General features: G+C 45.0%; 1 protein-coding gene across 2 annotated transcripts; it reads left to right on the top strand.

The window, feature by feature from the left end:
• The first annotated feature begins 2,477 nt into the window (after window positions 1-2,477).
• On the top strand, window positions 2,478-17,011 carry LOC307222670 (pituitary homeobox 3-like). Of its 2 annotated transcripts, XM_079988104.1 has the most exons (3): window positions 2,478-2,939; window positions 12,931-13,145; window positions 15,158-17,011. In XM_079988104.1, exons 1-3 carry the CDS (start codon window positions 2,852-2,854, stop codon window positions 15,656-15,658), a joined length of 804 nt encoding a protein of 267 aa, XP_079844230.1. In that variant the 5' UTR covers window positions 2,478-2,851; the 3' UTR covers window positions 15,659-17,011. The 2 variants fall into 2 exon arrangements, 1 of the variants encoding a protein (XP_079844230.1); XR_013841833.1 differs by lacking the exons at window positions 2,478-2,939; window positions 15,158-17,011 and adding an exon at window positions 10,022-10,470 and having other exon boundaries at window positions 12,931-13,068.
• The last annotated feature ends 2,284 nt before the right edge of the window (window positions 17,012-19,295 follow it).

Here is a 19,295-nt window from a genome sequence, read left to right as displayed (position 1 = left end):
CTTTCCCGATAAGATAGTGCCAATTATCTCCTACAGACCCCTGCTAGAGCCCCAGGAAGTCTGGAAAGGAGATGCTTAGAATGGACGAAGATACACCACAACTCTTTTATGGAAGAGTTGGTGTCAGTGCCATGGATTAAGAGGATTTCACAAAACCTGAACTGCCTAGAGGAAAGAGATTCCCAAGTGACTTGCAGAGGCCAGTCTGTCTTGGGAGGAGGAGGAGGAGAAGGAGAAGTGAAGAGCATGCCATTGCCTTCAATCTTTCAACTGAAAGGAAATGTGGAAACCTGACCTTATCCTTAGGATGGCAAAGAAGCAACTATCCCATCTTTCAAGGCCTAATTAGCCGCTGCTGTAGGGGCAGCGTCTTATACGTCTCCTGTGTCAGCCTTGCAGAGGATGCCCAGCCTGGACAAAAGAGACAGTCTTTCCAGGCTTCCTGCTTGCCCACCTCCATGTTAGCTGGTGGCACGGGGAGATCTGCCTGATGGTTTGGAAGAGAACTGGATCTGCATCCAATAACCACTTAGCTTCTACTCTCACCAGCATCTTTGGCCTACACGGTTCCCATTCTTGACTCCACTGCAGTGCACAATGCAACGTAAGGTGTTGTTGTATCACAGAACCCAGGCTTTAGGCCAGGGACAGAGAACCTGAAGCCCTCCCAATGTTGTTGGATTACAGCTCCCATCAGCCTCAGTCAACATAGCCAGTGGTTTGGGATGCTGAGTGTTGAAGTCCAGCAATTGAATGGAATCAATGGGAAGAGCTGGGGGATTGGGGTAGGAGACACATAGCTATATTTAAAAGTAGAAAAAACAGTATCATTGTCTGGCTAGGTAACTTCCCAGTTCACAGAAGCTATTTTAAAGGGCCTTCTGCAACAGAAGTGGGAGCTGCCTATAAGCATCAATGACGAAATCAAAGATTTTATGTAGCTTCAGTTGGGCACAAGTGGGCCCACTCACCCTCCAAATGCCCCCCCAAAAAAAGAATAAAAAGAAATGCAGGAGGGGCGATTCCAAAATAGGCCAATGAAGACTGAGCACACTCAGTGAGCACCGAATGCTAACTAACTATTCAGGAGGTGGGAAGGAGGGAAATAGGGATGGGGATGGGGAATGGAATGTAGTGAACAGAAACTGTCCATGTTGCACCATTTTTGTGTGACAATAGTTGAATGGAATTCCTGTGTCTATACTATATCTCTGTGTGTCAAAGTCTGAGGACAAATGAGAGGGAAACCATGGAACTTCATTTCAAAATATTATTTTTAGGTCCTCTTGAAAATTTGATAGCATGTTACTGCACATTTATCCAAATTCATACCTTTCTTGCAATGTTGCTTATTATACACATTTTTGCAATATATTTCTTGTAATATAAAGGTAAAAAACGTAAAGGACCCCTGGATGGTTAAGTCCAATCAAAGGTGACTATGGGGTGCAGTGCTCACCTTGCTTTTCAGGCCAAGGGAGCCAGCATTTGTCCACAGACAGCTTTCTGGGTCATGTGGCCAGCATGACTAAACCACTTCTGGGGGAAGCCGTGATGGAAGCCAGAGTGCCCGGAAACACTGTTTACCTATTTATCTACTTGTACTGGTCTGCTTTCAAACTGGTAGGTTGGCAGAAGCTGGGACAGAGCAACATGAGCTCACCCTGTTGCGTGGATTTGAACCACCAACCTTCTGGTCGGCAAGCCCAAGTGGCTCAGTGTCTTAGATCACAGCGCCACCCGCATCTCATAATATAATGCAGTTTTATGTTTTCACTGATACATGCATTCTTATGCACACTTTCCCCTAATTTTTGTACACATTTTTTCCCTTGGAGAATTTCTTCATTGGAGAAATTAGACAAGTGAGAATTTTGAAGGATAGCTGCATTTCAGTTTGCATAGCATTTTGAAAAAGTGCCTTTCAACACGAACTGAGCGGAATTTCTCTCCCATCCTTAAACTAGGTCAGTTTGCATTAAAAATGTGAACCAAACTGAATGTCTGTCCCCCATCCCTATATTCTGAGCCAGCTGACTGCTCACTGTTGGAAACACAATCCTGGGCTCGATGGACCTTTGATCTCCTCTCACAGGACAGTTCTTCTGTTCTCCCATTAAGTGGTGTCAGAGGCAAGCCACAAGGATGAATGAAACTCCAAATGGGAAATGTAAACAGAGAGACAACTGGTGCCGAAATGGTGCACATTCAGCGTCTCCTCCTCCAATGAGCACAAGCTGAACAAAACACTGGCCTCCCCAGCTGCCATCTTCTCATCCATCTCCACATCCAGCTTCCCCAGCCCGCTGTGGAGACCATGCCTGATTGGCACCTGGTTAGATTGCATTCAGCTGTCCCTGATATTTGACACACACACACACACACACACACACACACACACACACCCTTCCTGCCGCGCTAAAGAACACGCCAGCCCTGGGAAAGAGAAATAAACATGTGAGAAGAGGGGAGGTGGTTTGAAAAACAGCAGCGCCCGGGGAGCAAAATAGCCCCTAAGAAGTTGCAAACCTCTTTGGTGGAGGGAAGAGCCAGACCTTAAGGTGGTCCTGGTGGAGGAAGGCTAAGCCTTTAGAATATGGCTAACGGGGCTCCATGAAGGAGATCCCTGGACAGAGGTTCACAACCAGTAAGGATTTTGATTTCAAAGAGCCAGTGGGAAGGGATTCCTTAGCCTGGACGGCCTCTTCCATGCTCATCTCCCATCAGCACAGCAAAACAGACGCATCAGGCTCTGCCGGCCAGAGAGATTTTGTGGAGTAGGAGGCATTGTGGTTCTGCTTCCAAGCGGTGGGGCTTGAACACAGGGACCTGTCTTTGCACCTTTGGGAGTATGTCAACATTGCTGCAAGCTGCAGATGGGACCACCGATGGGATACCACCGAGAGCTCTGGCTGGGACACCCAGCACAGAGAGTGGAGGTAAGGCATGGAATCAAAGAGACCTGCATTCTTGGGGGCTCCCAAGCCATTGGTTCGGGGAGTGGTGGTGCCTCTGAAAGTAATCCTTTAGTTAGCACAGATGAGCAACATCATAAATTTGCAGCAGGCTGGAGGGAACTGAAAAAAGAATGAGAAAGAGGTATCCATACTGTGCACACCTACTTATTTCGTTCCACTGTCACTTCTGGTTGCACAACCTATCCAGCAGGCTTCTTATACCACCTGGAACCCTGCAAAGCCTGGGTGCCGGTGGTGAAACCTGGGTGAGTGTGTACATGCACATAGCAATGGTGATCCCTCTTTCAGTTCTCTTGAGAAAAGTAGCATTTCTTTCCAACCTCATCCAAACTCCTGCCCACATAATCAGAGCAGCAAAGGGAGGAATTAGTTTCCACTTTCTCAATGCATGGTTGGAGTCTAGAACAGAGATTCCAGACGGTGTTAGCAACTGCAATTAAAGAACCAGGGAGCCAGAACTTTTATGGATTAAGTAATCTAGGATTCAAGAATGGGAGGCCAAGAATAAATCCTGAAAATATATGGGATTGTGGCAAAGAAACAGAGTTAAGTGAGGGAAGAACAGCAAATCAGGACAATATTTTGAAATGGGCAGCGGGAACACCACAGATCCTTAAAATCTGATCTATATTTGGGCCCAGTTGCTGGTGTGACCATCTTCCTTCAGATCTGCATGCTTTCTGGAGTAGTATTAATAGATAACTGTTTTTCTGTTTATACTCTCTTGATCTGAGATATTTTCTAATCCTTCATTTGCTTCAACTTCAAGCCATGCAAGAGTAATTGGAAGCAGAAAGGGCAAGTACGCCCTGCAGAGATTTGACCTAATTCAGACAGTTTATACTCTTCTGTACTCCAGTACTGCATGTGGTGGGAGGCAAAGTAAATAGCAAGAATGTCAAGCCCTTGCCCCAAACAGCTTACAGTTTAAATGTTGACAGCATCCCAAACACAGGTGTTCTTGGCTCACAGAGGCCTTGCACATGTCACAACATGGCACATGTCCCCCCGTTTGTGCCAGTGGAAGAGGCTTTTAAAAATGATGCCTCCTGTGAAAAGGCAGACTGGAATTAAAGGTCTGTCCCTTTCTCCTTCCAGAGCATGGGGTCACCCACTGAAGTTGACAGGCAGGCAACAGATTCAGGATATACTTTTTCACAAGAAAGCTATTAAACATGATAGCTAAGTGGAACTTCCCTGTTCAGAAGGACTGTATCTCTGGGTCCCAAGTGTTGAGATATCCTTGCAAGCTTCTCAGAAATTACCCAGATTGACATATAAGATAGGGCTTTGTTCTACTCAGTCAGAGCAGGTGTTTTAGAGAGCTGTGTTAGTCAGGGATATAGAAAAATATATAGTATACTTTCAATTACAATAATTATTAAGGAATTTATAGAGGCTGACCAATAACAATTATTTGAGTGGCTCACAAAGATAAAACTATAAATTTCAATATGAAAGGAATTATAAGAACAATTGCAGCACTTTTAAAATATACAATCAGTGTGATAGAAATTCAGATTTTAAAATCTTGGGAGAACAAAGAGGCCTTCAGCTGGCACTGAAGGTGCCAGGTGAGCCTCTCCAGTGTACCTGGAGTGTCAATGATGAGAAAGGCCCTCTCCCTAATAAGGATTGGGAGCAATTCGATTCAGCGCCTAATTCTCACTTTCTGAAACAATCCCTGAAACACAACCATTCCTTTAAAAATTCACACTTCTCTTAATTTTGAAATGCAATTCTCCAGCCAAGTAATATGTGCAAAAATGTATATACTCAGGTGAACTGTGCATAAAAATGCATACATTAGTGAAAATTACTGAAAAGTGCAGTATAACTGGGAAAATTAATTTGCAAAAATGTGTCTACTAGGCAAGATTGTGTGCAAAAATCTGTGCAGTAGAAATTCAAAAATGCTGATTAATTTTCATGAGTGTTTTGTTTTTTTAAAGACAACCCTGCAAACCAATATGGTAATGTGAAGAACTCAATTTGAGAGAAACTGAAACTGTCAGATTTGCCGATCTCTTCTGCTGAGTAGCCACTCACCTCACAGAGGCAGGAAGTGGACAGGAGCCAGTGAAAATCTTAGTATATTAGCCTGTCCTTTAGACTGAAACTGGCCAGTTAACTCTAGCTTGAGAACATCAACGTCCCAGAGGTGACTGACAAACAAATTGTCTCAGGACAGCCTGTCCTGGGTTAATCGCGCCTGCTTTGCAGTGTAACACCTGAGCCTGCAATTCAGTCTATGCAAGTACCCAGGATTAGCTTAGGTTAAAGGAGAAAGTTATTAAACTCCTGTTTATCATTATTTCCTGTTATGCTCATAAACACTTCCAGCGTCTTGGAAAGAATAAGCAATTGTAGGTGCTTGTCAGCCAAGCTTGACACTGCCAGGGCAGCTGGCACACAGGGGCAGATTTGAAATGCCATGAAAGGGTCGGAAATGGTGTCAAGCTTTTTTTCTTGAAGTGCAATAATATTTCTACCAATGGGCAAGGTGGTGGAGGTGATGGGAAGGGAGACACTTGGCTTTTCTGCCTCAGGACCAACCTCCCCAGCCTCACCGAAGAGAGGGATCAAATTCGGACTGGAGCAGCACAGGCCTCTCCTGCTTCCATATAGTGAAGCTGATCAGACTAGCAACAGCTGAACCTTGTTTTAGGATCGTTTCCTTCACAAAACCTGAGGACATTTGGCGAGCTTAGGGGGCACAGGGGAGCCTGTGTGGCACACAAAAATTCTGCCATCAAGCACTTTGTTGCCACTCTTCCCACCCCTCACATCCACCACATGAAGCGGCTGCCTCACTCTGCCTAATGTGAGGGCCAGCCCAGAGTTTTAACCACATCATTTCCCCAAATAATCCCTTCCTAAAGCTCTTGGTAGCCTGCAGCATATGTCCAAATGGTCAGATACCTGCATATCTGTATCCTCCCCCCATCCACTCCACTTTACAAGGCTGAAAGCTATTGAGAATGATTATTTTAGATGTGGAAGCAGGACACCCTCTCTCCCCTGTGCTGCTGCTGCTTCACTTATAATAATAATAATAATTTTTTATTTATACCCCGCCCTCCCCAGCCAAGGCCGGGCTCAGAGCGGCTTACAAGCAATAATAAAAACAAGATGAATGATTACAACTTAAAAACAAAAATAAAATACAACATTAAAATAATGGAACATTAAAATATTAAAATGTAGCCTCCTTGCAGGAGGAGAAGGAAAGGAAAAAAGAAAGAGAGGGAGGGAATCAAATTGGCTCCAAGCCAAAGGCCAGGTGGAACAACTCTGTCTTACAGGCCCTGCGGAAAGAAATCAGATCCTGCAGGGCCCTGGTCTCATGAGGCAGAGCGTTCCACCAGACCGGAGCCAGAGTTGAAAAGGCCCTGGCTCTGGGTGAAGCCAATCTAACTTCCTTAGGGCCCAGGACCACTAGGGTGTTGTTATTTATGGACCTTGAGGCTCTCCGTGGGGCATACCAGGAGAGGCGGTCCCGTAGGTACGAGGGTCCTAGGCCGTGAAGGGCTTTAAAGGTCAAAAGCAGCACCTTAAATCTGACCCTGTACTCCACCGGGAGCCAGTGCAGCTGGAAAAGCACTAGGTGAATATGCTCCCATGGCAGAGACCCCGTGAGGAGCCTCGCTGCAGCATTCTGCACCCGCTGGAGTTTCTGGGACAGCTTCAAGGGCAGCCCCGCGTAGAGCTTACAGTTATAAAAAACCAAGCAGCTGTATACAGTGCTTTAATGTAAAAAGAAAGAATCTTTGCTACATCTTTGGGCTGTTCCTGACAATGTAATTTAGAGAGAGGTAAATATTGGATGCAGGTGGTGCTGTGGGTTAAACCACTGTGCCACTTGGGCTTGCTGATTGGAAGGTCGGCAGTTCAAATCCCCGCGACGGGGTGAGCTCCCGTTGCTCACCTAGCAGTTGGAAAGCACGTCAAGTGCAAGTAGATAAATAGGTACCGCTCTGCCAGGAAGGTAAACAGTGTTTCCATGTGCTGCTCTGGTTCGCCAGAAGCGGCTTATCATGCTGGCCACATGACCTGGAAAAACTGTCTGTGGACAAACGTCAGCTCCCTCGGTCTATAGAGCAAGATGAGCGCACAACCCCAGACTCGACCTAACGGTCAGGGTATCTTTACCTTTTAAATATTGTTTGAGGAGGAACTGGTGGCTGCTGCTCCCCATCACAGCCAGCCCCACACAAATGTGTAAGAGCCTGTGTAAGAGGGCACACCTAGCAGAGGCCCAGGGACAAGACCAGGGGTAGGCAACCCAAGGCCCGTGGGCCCCAATCGCCTTCTCAATCTAGCCCACAGACTGTCTGGGAATCAGCATGTTTTTACATAAGTAGAATGTGTGCTTTTATTTAAAAGGCATCTCTGGGTTATTTGTGGGGCATAGGAATTCGTTCATTCCCCCCCCCAAAAAAAAAATATATAGTCTGGCCCACAACATGGTCTGAGGGACAGTGGACCGGCCCATGGCTGAAAAGGGTTGCTGACCCCTGGATAAGACCCATGCCTTGTACAGAAAACACCTCCATTTCAGTCTGCACCATTTTCTCCAGGCAGGGTCTCCTCAAAATCCAGTGGACCTTCTATCAGCCATTATAGACGACGCACTGCTAGATGGACTCAGTGGTTTGCCTTTGGGTAAGGCAGCTGCCTCTGCGATCTCTGGGAAGGGCTGAAGCTCATAGGAACAGAACACCAGGACCACCAAGGAGGTGAAAGAGAACCCCGGAGAGTCACTCCACAGGCCAGGTGCAGACAGACTTCAGGCCTATAGGATCTCCCTTGTGTCCACCAAGAGGGCCAGCTCTTCTGTTAGGTCCCTGTTAGGATGTGGAGCAGGGCGTGGAGCGGAGGCGTTGGCAGACAGAGCGGCATGTGCCAGGCGGACTGGTCTGCTGTGGTGGGAAATGCTGTCCTGTCACCAGGGTTGAAGCAAGATTCAGCTGCTAGTCCACTTGACTTTGATACTTGGACTGGGAGGTTCAGGCTGACATCTCCATTGTACACCTTTAGGCGCCAGGTGATAACGTCCCTCTTCAACCTGGCCTTGGGCTGGGGGTTATGGTTTGTGCAAGGGTTCTGTTGGTTCTGTTCTGTTCTTGCTTTTATTAGGTATTTTGTGTTTCTTATCTTGTATTTTTATGTTATGAACTGCTCTGAGGTCTATGGGTGAAGAGCAGTATACAAATTTAATAAACAAATAAAAATAAAATGGGGCGATCTGAGTTTCTACAGATTTGAACACAAAACTGTCCAGCACAGCTGCACAAAGATTTGGTCTAAGCTAAGGCAACCCATTAATATTCTTCTTTTACAGGAAACAAAATGACAGAGAAACTTTTTTTAAAAAACTTGCTATTTTACTTGTCATTGTTAAATTTGGGGTATCAAATTACCCAGATCTACCTTCTGCTCACTTCAGTTATAGGAGCTGTATGAGCAGGCCAAAAGGTAAAAGATAGCTTCCCATATTCCTAACAGCAGGCAGGTAAATAAGAACTTGAAAAGAGCGTCTGCTGGATCAGGCCAATGGCTCACCTAGTACAGCATCCTGTGCGCTCTTGGCGTACCTGCCCCTCCCAGCAAGTGACATTCAGAGAACAATGGCTGGTGGCCATTGATAGCCTTCTCCTCCTCCACTGACTTGTCTATGCCTCTTTTAAAGCCATCCATGCTTGGTGGTCATCACTGCCTCCTGTGCTGCATGAAATGCGAAACCCTCCTGAAATAATGTTTTATTTTATTTAAGGGATTTTTTTTTTAGAATGGCTCAATAGGCCCCAGAAATTCTTTAATGAAAGGAACATCTCCCCCCCTCCCCCAAATATATGCCTACTTACCAAATGGATACTTGATTCAAAATTTGTATTTTCTTTTTCTTTTTTTTTTTTTGCAAGCCTTGACATTTTAAAACATGTGTTTCATGGAAGAGGTATAAGGGAAGGACAACCTACTTACACTGTTACACAAATGCACATTGATCAAATACTTTAATCAACTTTAAAGTCGTGGGAAAAGTTCATTTCATGTATTTTCCACAAACATCAATAGAAGATTTGAACAATGAGGCATTTTAATTAGTAATCCAAAAATAAATCAGACATAGTTATGGATTTCGGATTGTTGTAAGCACTGTGTTTGTATCCCCTTGTAAAAACCTGCACTTTCAGACAGTTTTGGACAAAACTGCAGTCTGTGGTCACCTATAGCCCATGTGTTACTGGTTATTCAGATCAGTGACACATTCTTGAAGCTGGTTATAAGAAGAAATGTGTTAATTGGCCCAAAGAGTGTGAATGAGATTATTAAGGTTGCTTCTGCTCTGGCCCTTTCTCTGGAATGATAAGTATGTTATGGCTACACCAGGCATGCTGTTGCTACAGTTTTAAGGGTCTGTTTGCAGGTTCAGCCCACTGCATAACTTCCCTTTCAGTGTGGCTGGTGGATTAGTGAAAACCGTATTTACTCGAGTCTAATGCGCCATCGAATCTAACTGATATCTGAATCTAACAGGTATCTGAAGAAGTGTGCATGCACATGAAAGCTCATACCCATAACAAACTTAGTTGGTCTCTAAGGAGCTACTGGAAGGATTTTTTTTTATTTTGTATTGAATCTAACGCGCACCTGTTTTCAGAAACTTGAAACCAAAAAAAGCATTTGCTGGCGAATGTAAATGTGCCATTGAATCAATTGCACACCTGAATTTTCACCATGTAATTTGGCCAAAAAAGATGGGCATTAGATTCAAGTAAATATGGTTAATTGTCCTTAATCACTCAGGGGAAAGTGAACACTCTCTCTTTCTCCTTTGTATGTGAAATAGCTTATTTTCCTACAAAATAAATAAAGGGGGAAATCCATCAAGGTAACCAGTAATGAGAACCAAAGGGGAATCCATGACTGATTTCCCCCGCCCTCAGCAAGGCGGGAACTGGAAGCAACGAAAGAGCGAGGGCGCGATTGCTAGAAGGGCCATTCCCTGGTCACGTGGCCGGCGGGCAGGCGTCAGCTGACGTGGCCGCTCTGGGCGCGCGCAGCTCCTCCGCTCCCCTTCTCCGTCATGGACGCCAAGGCCGCCCGGCCGGAGCCCCGCTTCGAGGCCAACGTGGCCTCGACCCTCAAGACGCTGCTCTTCTTCACGGCGCTGATGATCCTGCTGCCCCTGGGGCTCTACTTCTTCTCCAAGGCCTACCTCTTCGAGGGGCTCCTGGGCATGTCCACCCGGGACGGCTACTTCTACAGCGCCGTGCTGGCCGTGCTGGCCGTGCACACCGTGCTGGCGCTCTTCGTCTACGCGGCCTGGAACGAGGGCGCGCGGCAGGGGCGCGCGGCCAAGCGGGACTGAGCGGCGGCCCGCCAAGCCCCCAGGGCCACGGCTCGCCCTCGCCCGCGCTTCGCCTCCCTCCCCCCATGCCAGCAGCCTTTGTCGTCTTTAAATTGCCGCTCTGCCTTCTAGTCCCAGGTATGTAGCCGCCTTGGTCGGCCGTAGTCGAAACAAAACGGAGAAATTCCTTCGAGTAGCACCTTCGAGATCGGCTCAGTTCGTTGTTGGGATGAGCTTTCGTGCGCTTGCAGACTTCTTCGGATACCAGGGAGCTTCGTGAGCCTCAAGACCTGGCGGAGGTGGGAAGACTTAGGAGGAGCCTCGACAGCAGGACGGATCCCGGAATCAGTTTCCGCAATCTATCTGCGGGATGCTGCTCGGAAACGTTGGCTTGCTGAGTAACCTGCCTGGAACTGTTTTGAAATGAACAAGAGAATTCGTCAAGTTGAACATGAAGGATTTGAGAGCTTCGCCAGCAGAGTCTGGACCAAAAATGGTTGAAGTTCGTGTGAAAGAGACTTTATTCCTGTGTCTTTTAGATGGGGGGGGGGGGTCCAACTTCAGGAGCCTTGACTGACAGTATTCTGCCTACAATTCATGGTTAAACAGTCACATGATAATTACACTGATAATTACAAGTTTTCTGCCTTGCCACTAATGTCTGTTTAATATTATTTGTTGTGGAATTATGGGGGAAATCGCCACTTTTATGGTGGCACCACTACAGTACACCAAAAAAACTTCTTTATTTCACCGGAACCTGCTATACAGGATTCAGCACACAAGCCCAGCTGAAATGCACCAGTGTGCAGCTAACTTGGGAATTGTACCTGTTTCGGTAGCTAATGTGAAGTCCTGCGTAAGGACAAATTTTTCCTTAAGGTGCAATTAACTTTCACAACTTTCCTGAATCTTGAATATTTTATCATTACCCTTCTAAGGTTTTATATACTCTGTTTTTAAATCCTAACATAAGGCATAAATCCTGGGATTGAAAATGTTTACAAATGAGAACCTCCTACTTATGTTACTATAAAGCACTAGGAATAAAGGAATATTTTAAAATGTAAGGATGTAGAATAGTGACAGTGACTTAAGGGGATCTGTAAATAAGTTTTACGCTTTTTAAAGGAGGAGGAATCTAATGTTGGGCAACTTGCTGCTGCTTTATATGAATTGCAAATTTATTTTGTACTGTATTGTGTTGAAATTTCTCTTTCCTTCCCTTATCTATGGAATTGATGTATTGTGAACCTTTTTGATAAAACGTAAGCATATAGCATAAAAATAAAAAAATAAATAAAAGGGATTTCCTTCTCAATAAGCTTTATAGGAGGGTTTTGTTTAGTGCTATTTTTCTGGGGGTACTCAAGGATGCACAATATGTACTGTCACCTCTTTTCCCCCAAATGTTAAAAGTGTGGCATTGTAGCAACTTTATGGTGAGTACCAGCAACTTTTTTTTCCTTTTTTAAAAAAAACACTGGTTTTGCCTGTGGGTGTGTTCAGCGTACAATTCGGGGGGGGGGGGGGCAGTGCAGCATTGTAAAGTATTGTGTCAAACTATAATTTTTATAGTGCATAAAGTAAATGCCACAGCTGTGCTAAAAGGTTCCAGGGTGGAAAGTTACTCCAAGTTATTCAGTTGAGCAATAAAAAATTGTTATGTTTGAAGTAAGCAAAATTAGCCTCATTGTAGGTACCTCTACAGATCTTTCCCCTAGAGAACATAGCAATTATTTATTTAGAAAAATACTTTAGACTGCCTCTTAAACTAAATAGATGTATTCAACAGTGCTTTGTTTTTGGTTGTTGGGGGGGAGTTTCTGGTTTTATTGTTTTTGTTTTTTGAAGTTTTCACAAGAAAAGAAGCAAATTAATCTACAGGAAATAAAGAGAAGAAAGAAACTAAAGAAAGAAGAAACTGAAGAAAAAACTACAAGATCCTCCCTCATCACTATAACTTAGCTTTTATCCCCTACAGAGGAAAGTGTGCCTTCCCCACTCTCACCTGGGCTCATCCTTCTCTTCCCACAGCCTCCCACCCCGGGAGATCTCCCATGACCTGCCTCTCACACAGGGTCTAAACTGTCCTTCCCCTTCATCTGAGAGAAAAGTAAGGAGAGAAAAAAGAGAAAGAAATAGATAAAAGGACACCATCTGTCAGTTGTGTATACAATATTTCTTAAAAATAGTCAAATGCTCAATCTAGGTTATTCAGTTAGAAATCCCTTTACTGGTCATTGTTTTCCCAGCTGTCCAGTGCTCTTCAGTTCATTTACTTTTTTCAATGCAGAAAGTTGTGCTGTTTAGCTTATTTTTGTAATTGTTTTGTTAAGAGTGTTCTAGAGAAGATGGTTGTTTTACTGATGATTTGTCAATATGATTTGTGTTGTAATTATGTCGTTCTGTTATTGTCATGTGAGCTGTGTGAGTGAAAAGTGGCAAAGGAATATAATAAATGAAATCAGGGTGATGTACAATAAAATCTGTGAATGCAAAAAGCATGAAATACCATAAAATCAATACAGAAGGCAGGTAGTGAGTTTGATGCCCACTGTACATGCTGACATCTCCCATGTTCCTGGTTCTTTGCAGGAGAGAATGGTGAGGTTTCTCAGTGCAAATCTTCAGATTCCAGCGGTGAGGAGGAGGCCAACGTGGGGAAGAAGAAGCCACGTAGGCAGAGGACTCATTTCACCAGCCAGCAACTCCAGGAGCTGGAGGCCACGTTTCAACGGAATCGCTACCCAGACATGACCACCAGGGAGGAGATTGCAGGCTGGACCAATCTGACGGAGCCCAGGATCAGGGTGAGCGGAGAGCTGTGTTGAGACAGGCAGCAAGTGTAATTAGAGATGCAAAAGCTGGGGTGGGGGGTCAGAAAAAAGCAACACCCCATTCCCCCCCAAGCCTTGTCTCTCATTTTCCCAATTGAAAAACTGAAAATTTGGGGGAACATGAAGAGGGGGGGGGGGACATGAAATATTGTCCCTCTTACAATAAGTGAAATGCTAATGCACAATTATTGCATCAGCGACATGCTGCAGAATACGTCTGCAAAAAACAAACAAACACCAGACCGGAGGGGCAGGGCAGGAGTGAGGTGAGGGCAATGCAGTTGCACTAATGGGAGCACCAAGTTGGCAGCTGTGGTGCTTCTGCTGGTGTAGGCAGCCTTTAGTCACTCAGAATGTGTGGTGTGAATGTTGTCTCCCATAAAAAGCTACAGCATTAGAGAATAATAATTCATGCTATCCTGTAGGCATCATATTTAAATGGTGCTCCAACCTCAGGCATGCTTGGAGGAAACAGATTACTTGGATCCATTCCAGTGGCATCAGCACTTGCCAGGTCACTGAAACTGCCTTGGCTTCCCTGGTTGATGGCATTTGTCGAAAGAGAGACAAAGGCAGTGTGACCCTGCTCATTCTCCTTGGCCCACCAGCGGCTTTTGATACTGCTGACCATGGTATCCCCCTGGAGCACCTCTGGGAGGTGGCGATTGGAGGCACACTGCTTCAGTAGTTCCACTTCTACCTCCAGGGCCATTTCCAGAAAATAGCTGGCCTGCAGGGTTCCATATTTCCTTACCTGCTATTCAGCATCTATATGAAGCAGCTGGGAACTATCATCAGGAGATTTGGAGAGAGATGTCAGATAAATGGATGATATCCAGCTCTATCTCTCTGTCCCATCTGAATTGGGAGAGGCAGTGATGGAATGAATGTGGGCCCATAAACTGAAGCTGAATTCTGAAGAGAAAGGTGTTGTGTGTCCCAAGTTCTCACACCTGGGAGATGGGAGTTGCACACTCTTGAAATGAGCAGGTCTGTGCACTGTGCTCCTGGATTCAACTCTGTCCCTGGAGGTTCAGATGGCTTCAGTGGCTAGGAGTGCCTTATTCCAGCTCTGCCTGATCTACCGACTATGATGCCTATTGGATAGAAATGTCTCGGCCACAGTATTCCATGCTCTGGTAACTTCCAGACTGGATTGTTGAAGATGACTCAAACTTCAATCAGTCCAAAATGCTGAGGTTCCATTTAGAGCTCACAGATTCCTGTTTAAAAACAGCTGCATTAGTTGCCAGTTCATTTTCAGGACCAGTTTATGGTGTTCACATTAGTGTTTAAATCCCTAAATGACTAAGCCTTGAGTCCTATCAGGAAAAAAGGTAGGGTATAAATGAATAAATAAAAATATATATAAATACTTGTACAGTGGTACCTTGGTTCTCAAACTTGATCCGTTCTGGAAGTCGGTTCCAAAAAGTTCTAAAACCAAGGTTTGCTTTTCCCATAGAAAGTAATGCAAAATGGATTAATCTGTTCCAGACTTTTAAAAACAACCCCTAAAACAGCAATTTAACATGAATCTTACTATCTAACGAGGCCATTGATCCATAAAATGAAAGCAATAAACAATGTACTGCAGTCACACTATCAGTCAATCGATCAGTAGCCGAACTGGGTTCCACAGAGTTACAAACACAAAACAAAAAAGCTGCGAAAACACAAACACAAAATAAATAGCAAAAACAGACAGACCTCAGCGTAACATTCAATGTAAACTTGTAAATGTATTTTATCCTAAAATGCACATTCATAAGGCATTTTTGTATGTTTTTGAGCCACAAAATCTAGAGAAGTACTAAATCTGAACAGTAATTCTGTATCAGCCAGTTTATTTGTCTGTGAGGAACAAATTAAGTCAGTTTGATTAAAGATGTGGACAAAAGGAAATTCTTAATCCATTCACTCAGCCACTGCATTAGAGAGTAGAATTTTCCTTTCTGCTTTTTTCTTTCTTTTTCTCCCTCAAGGTTTGGTTTAAGAATCGCAGAGCCAAGTGGCGGAAAAAGGAGCGTCACCAGCAAACAGAGCTCTGTAAAGGGCCATTCAGCTCCCAGCTCAACGTCTTGACAAGGAACCCGTATGAGGACCTTTACCCGACCTACGCCTACAGTACCTGGGCTCCCAAGGGGCTGCATGCCAACCCCATCCATAGCAAAGGGTTCCAGCTCTTCAACTCCGTGAACATCAATTCCTTTCCACCCCAAGGTGTGTTCCCAGCAGCTTCAGCAGCCTCCACATCTGGCGTTCCATCTCTGGAAACCTTCAACAGCCTGGCAAGCCCTCCTGGGCCTCCCAGTTCACCGTATGGACCGAGTGCCTCACAATTCTTGTACAGAGACCCCTGCAACTCAAGCCTGGCTGGTTTGAGACTCAGAGCAAAGCCACCACAGGCCCCCCTCAACTATGGTTCTCAAAATCCAGCCTTGGGGCCCAGCTCCAGCCACTACAATTTGGACAGGCCAGTGTGATGTTGGGGCCCAAAAGAAGGATAGCCAGACGTGTTTCCTTAGAGCTCTTACTGGCAGTGGTTTCCGGGAAGGGTTTGCCTCCATAATTTATCTGCAAGGGGTGAACAGGATTCACCAGCCCTGGAAAGATGAGCACGTCTAGCCTCTTTCAATCTGGATATTGCCAAATAACCTTCTTTCATAAGACTTTTCACACAGTCACCTTTCATGGAGACAGTGCCTTCTCTGAAACTCCAGATCCTGAAAGCTACATCTGAACCAAGTTGTGTCAGATGCCCAATGTGTTTTTATTTCTTTAGTAGGAGGCCAGAGAAGGTGAATGGCAGGACTTTGCTCAGGCATATAGTACTGTTAAAGGGGGGAGCTCATCTGTTATGACCAAAAGTAGAACCCCAAATGAGGAGTGATGAGGGAGCAGAGGAAAAGCAATTCTGAGAAAGCCAGTAGGATACTTGGGGTTGTGTTGGTTTCCTGGTCTGATCCAGCCAGGTCAAATTCACCCAATCCATTAACTCATTGAAGCCTCAGATAGTCATTCCCAAACTGGACTGCCTCTCAGTCATTGGAGCAGGAAACATTTGATCTCTGGGTTGTGGGTTCAAGGCCAAGGATGGGTGAAAGATTCCCGAGTTGCAGGGGGTTGGGCTAGGTGGCCCTGGCGGTCCTTTCCACTTCTAGGATTCGAAGGTTGAGGGGACTCTGGGCAAAACGATGGCGCTCCCTTTCACCACATATGCCTACATTGGGGGCCCTTTTACAATTAGAAATGTGTACTGGGGGCTGGTTTCCTGAAAAATCTTGGTTCACCTCCTCCCAATGCCCTTGAAGTTGAGTTGTTCCAGGGCACTATAGAGGAATAAAATGACCACAAAATATGGTAACACTGGGGTTGCTGTGTTTCTGTGGCAGTGGTCTTTTTTGGGAAGGAGATGCTTTCCTCACACTCAGCCTCTTCCATTGATCAGTTTGGAGGGTCCCTCAGCAGCTTCAGGACCTCAGCACTTGCTGAAACCCGTGCTACCTCTCCCCCCTGAGATTATTTATATCCAACATGTTTTGAAGATTTGGCCAAATTTAACATTTCTTGTTTTCATTATCAAAAGGGGGAAAACCATCTCTTCAAAGCTAGGAGGGTAGGCCATTGCAGCTTTCTTCCACCAAACAGCCACAACATCTCCACCCTCATGTATGTCCTATAAGCTAATCACTGCCTGGTTGCCTTGAACTACTCAGGATTGCTCTGAGGGAATTTTCTAGAGGTGGTATGTAAGGATAGGGGGGAAATTTGATTCAATTTGAAGTTAAAGGCAAAGCTGTCTAATTCACACTGTTTAATAAATATATGAACCAAAACACAGTTGTCCTTTGAAATTCATGCTTCTCCAGATTTTACAATGCAGATCTTCAGCCAAATACAAAAACGCACATAGAAAAAACACACATGCAGAAAAATGTGTGCATTGGTGAAAATAACACAAAAAGCATTATGTTAGGGGATATTACTTTTCAAACTAGTGTATAATAACATAAAATTGCATGTGAATATTAGGATAAATTTGCACTAAAATGCTGGTGAATTTTCATGTGGGCTTATTTTTTAAGAATCTCAAACTGATGTGGAAATGTGGAGAAGTGAATTTAAGACTGGAAAAACGAGAAAATAAGGGAACCTGAAGCTGACAGTTTTGCCCTCTCCTGATAGTGTCCCCCTGCGCTCACTATATTAGTTTGCATGGGAGATGGAAAACCCATTCAGCATAAACCTTCCCAGGCTACTTTTGCCCAAGCCTTTCCAGCCCCTCCCCTGTCCATTGTCATCAGGGGGATGAACCCCTTCAGACTGCTCATGCTTTCCTTATAGTCGCTGACCCGTTTTGACAGTGGCACTGCTATAATGGATAAATAGATTTCCTTCTTAATCCTCCTCCTGTTCTTTTCCTTTTTGAAGTTTTTTTATTAAGTTTTCCAAAATTTCACACATACATTTCAATACATAATAACCCCCCCGACTTCCCACCCCCATTTCCATGGTGTTTCTGTTTCTCTCCCTGTGCTGTACCCTGTCATCTCCTCCTGTTGTTGTTTTTTCCCTTAGAACGTGTGTTGATAGGGTCTAATCGTGACCAGGTGGCCTTCCCCACACGCTGGATGAAACTTGAGAAATGGCCTGAATAAAGAGTCTTGGAAAAACTTTGTATCCATACAAATATGCATGAGGTTTGCCCATTTTATCATACTGTGATAAAGACTGTCTGAATGCCATGTGATGCCCTGTCAATAAACCTTTTTTTTTTTTATTTCACAAATCTATCTAATTCTTACTTTTTGAACCACTGCCCAATTATCTGGATTTAGCTCTTGCAGAGTCGCTGCCAGTGAGTATAGGCCAACCTCTCCATATCTGCTGTTCCCCAGATGTAGTGATCTTATCCCACCATCCTTGACTTTTGGTCATGTTAGCTGGGTCTGATAATAGATGTAGTCTGAAACATCAGAGACAGGTACCAGGTTGGTAAAGGCTGATGTAGACAATGCAGGGAGAGATAATGTGCCTTGGCCTAAGACAGCTTCCTTGGGTACCTAAAGGTCTCTGGCATATGACAAGTCATGAGAGAACTCCCTAAAATCAAATTAAGCTTTTCCCTATTCAGATGCTTGCCAAAAAAGCTTGTAAATACCAAGCCAGTTCTGAAGTCGCCCATGGCTAGTTTCAGCAAAAGGGACTTTCAAGTTCCCATAATCTTCAGGAGAACTTTAAAAAATACTCCGAAGATCCTTTCTATTTTGAAGGTTGCTCTTGAAGACTGCCTGGAGGTCCATGTTTCATGTGTTTTGCAGAGCTATCCCTGAAGCAAGGAGAGCAAGCGGAATCAGTGCACATCGATCCCTCTTGCCCTTCTGGCTTCAGCAAAAGCAAGCCTCCTGGCTTTCCCCCCACCTCCTGCAAGAGCCGTGCGCTCTTTAAAGGGAGCGTGGCTCTTGGGGGCTTTTCTGGGAGGTGGGGGAAGGGACAGAGCTGTGTGCTCTGTGCCTTCCCCCACCTCCCGCAAAAGCCAGGGATAGCCACGTGAAGCCTCCACAGGGCAGCGGCATGAAGGCTCCCTGCTGCCCTGCAGAGGCTTCACGCCACTAAGGCAGAAGCTAGAACAGCGAGAGGGAGCGCAGCGCAGCACTCCCTCTCACTGTTCTGGCTTCTGGGATAACCTTGCAGCCTGTATTCGCTCCATAGGACGCAGTTCCCCTTACTTTTTCGGAGGGGGAAAGTGCGTCTTATAGAGCGAAAAATACGGTATTTGTGGGGGTGGCATTTTCTTCCACCCTTATAGTGCAAGAAATTGAAATACAGTCAAATTCGGAAAGAAGCAGGCAGATTGAGCTGGTAAAGAGAAAATGAGAAAACTCTTCTTTTCATTTGCATAATGCTGAGCACCAGATTTGGGTTTTCTGAGTGCTGAATTTTGATTATTTTGCATGTGGAAAACTTCTAGGCTGGAAGACTTCTAGGCCAACTCTTCTTAGCACAGTGTGGGCTTTGGTAAAGAAAGAGGCGTACGGATTTGACATCTCAGCCACCGTGGCCACTTTCAAATCCTTCCAACGCTTTGGATGACGCCTCTAAAAATATCCCGTCCACATA

Source organism: Podarcis cretensis (genome assembly GCF_951804945.1).
Source record: "Podarcis cretensis genome assembly, chromosome: 8".
Taxonomy (NCBI): Eukaryota; Metazoa; Chordata; class Lepidosauria; order Squamata; family Lacertidae; genus Podarcis; species Podarcis cretensis.
This window is presented reverse-complemented; position numbering and strand designations above follow the sequence as displayed.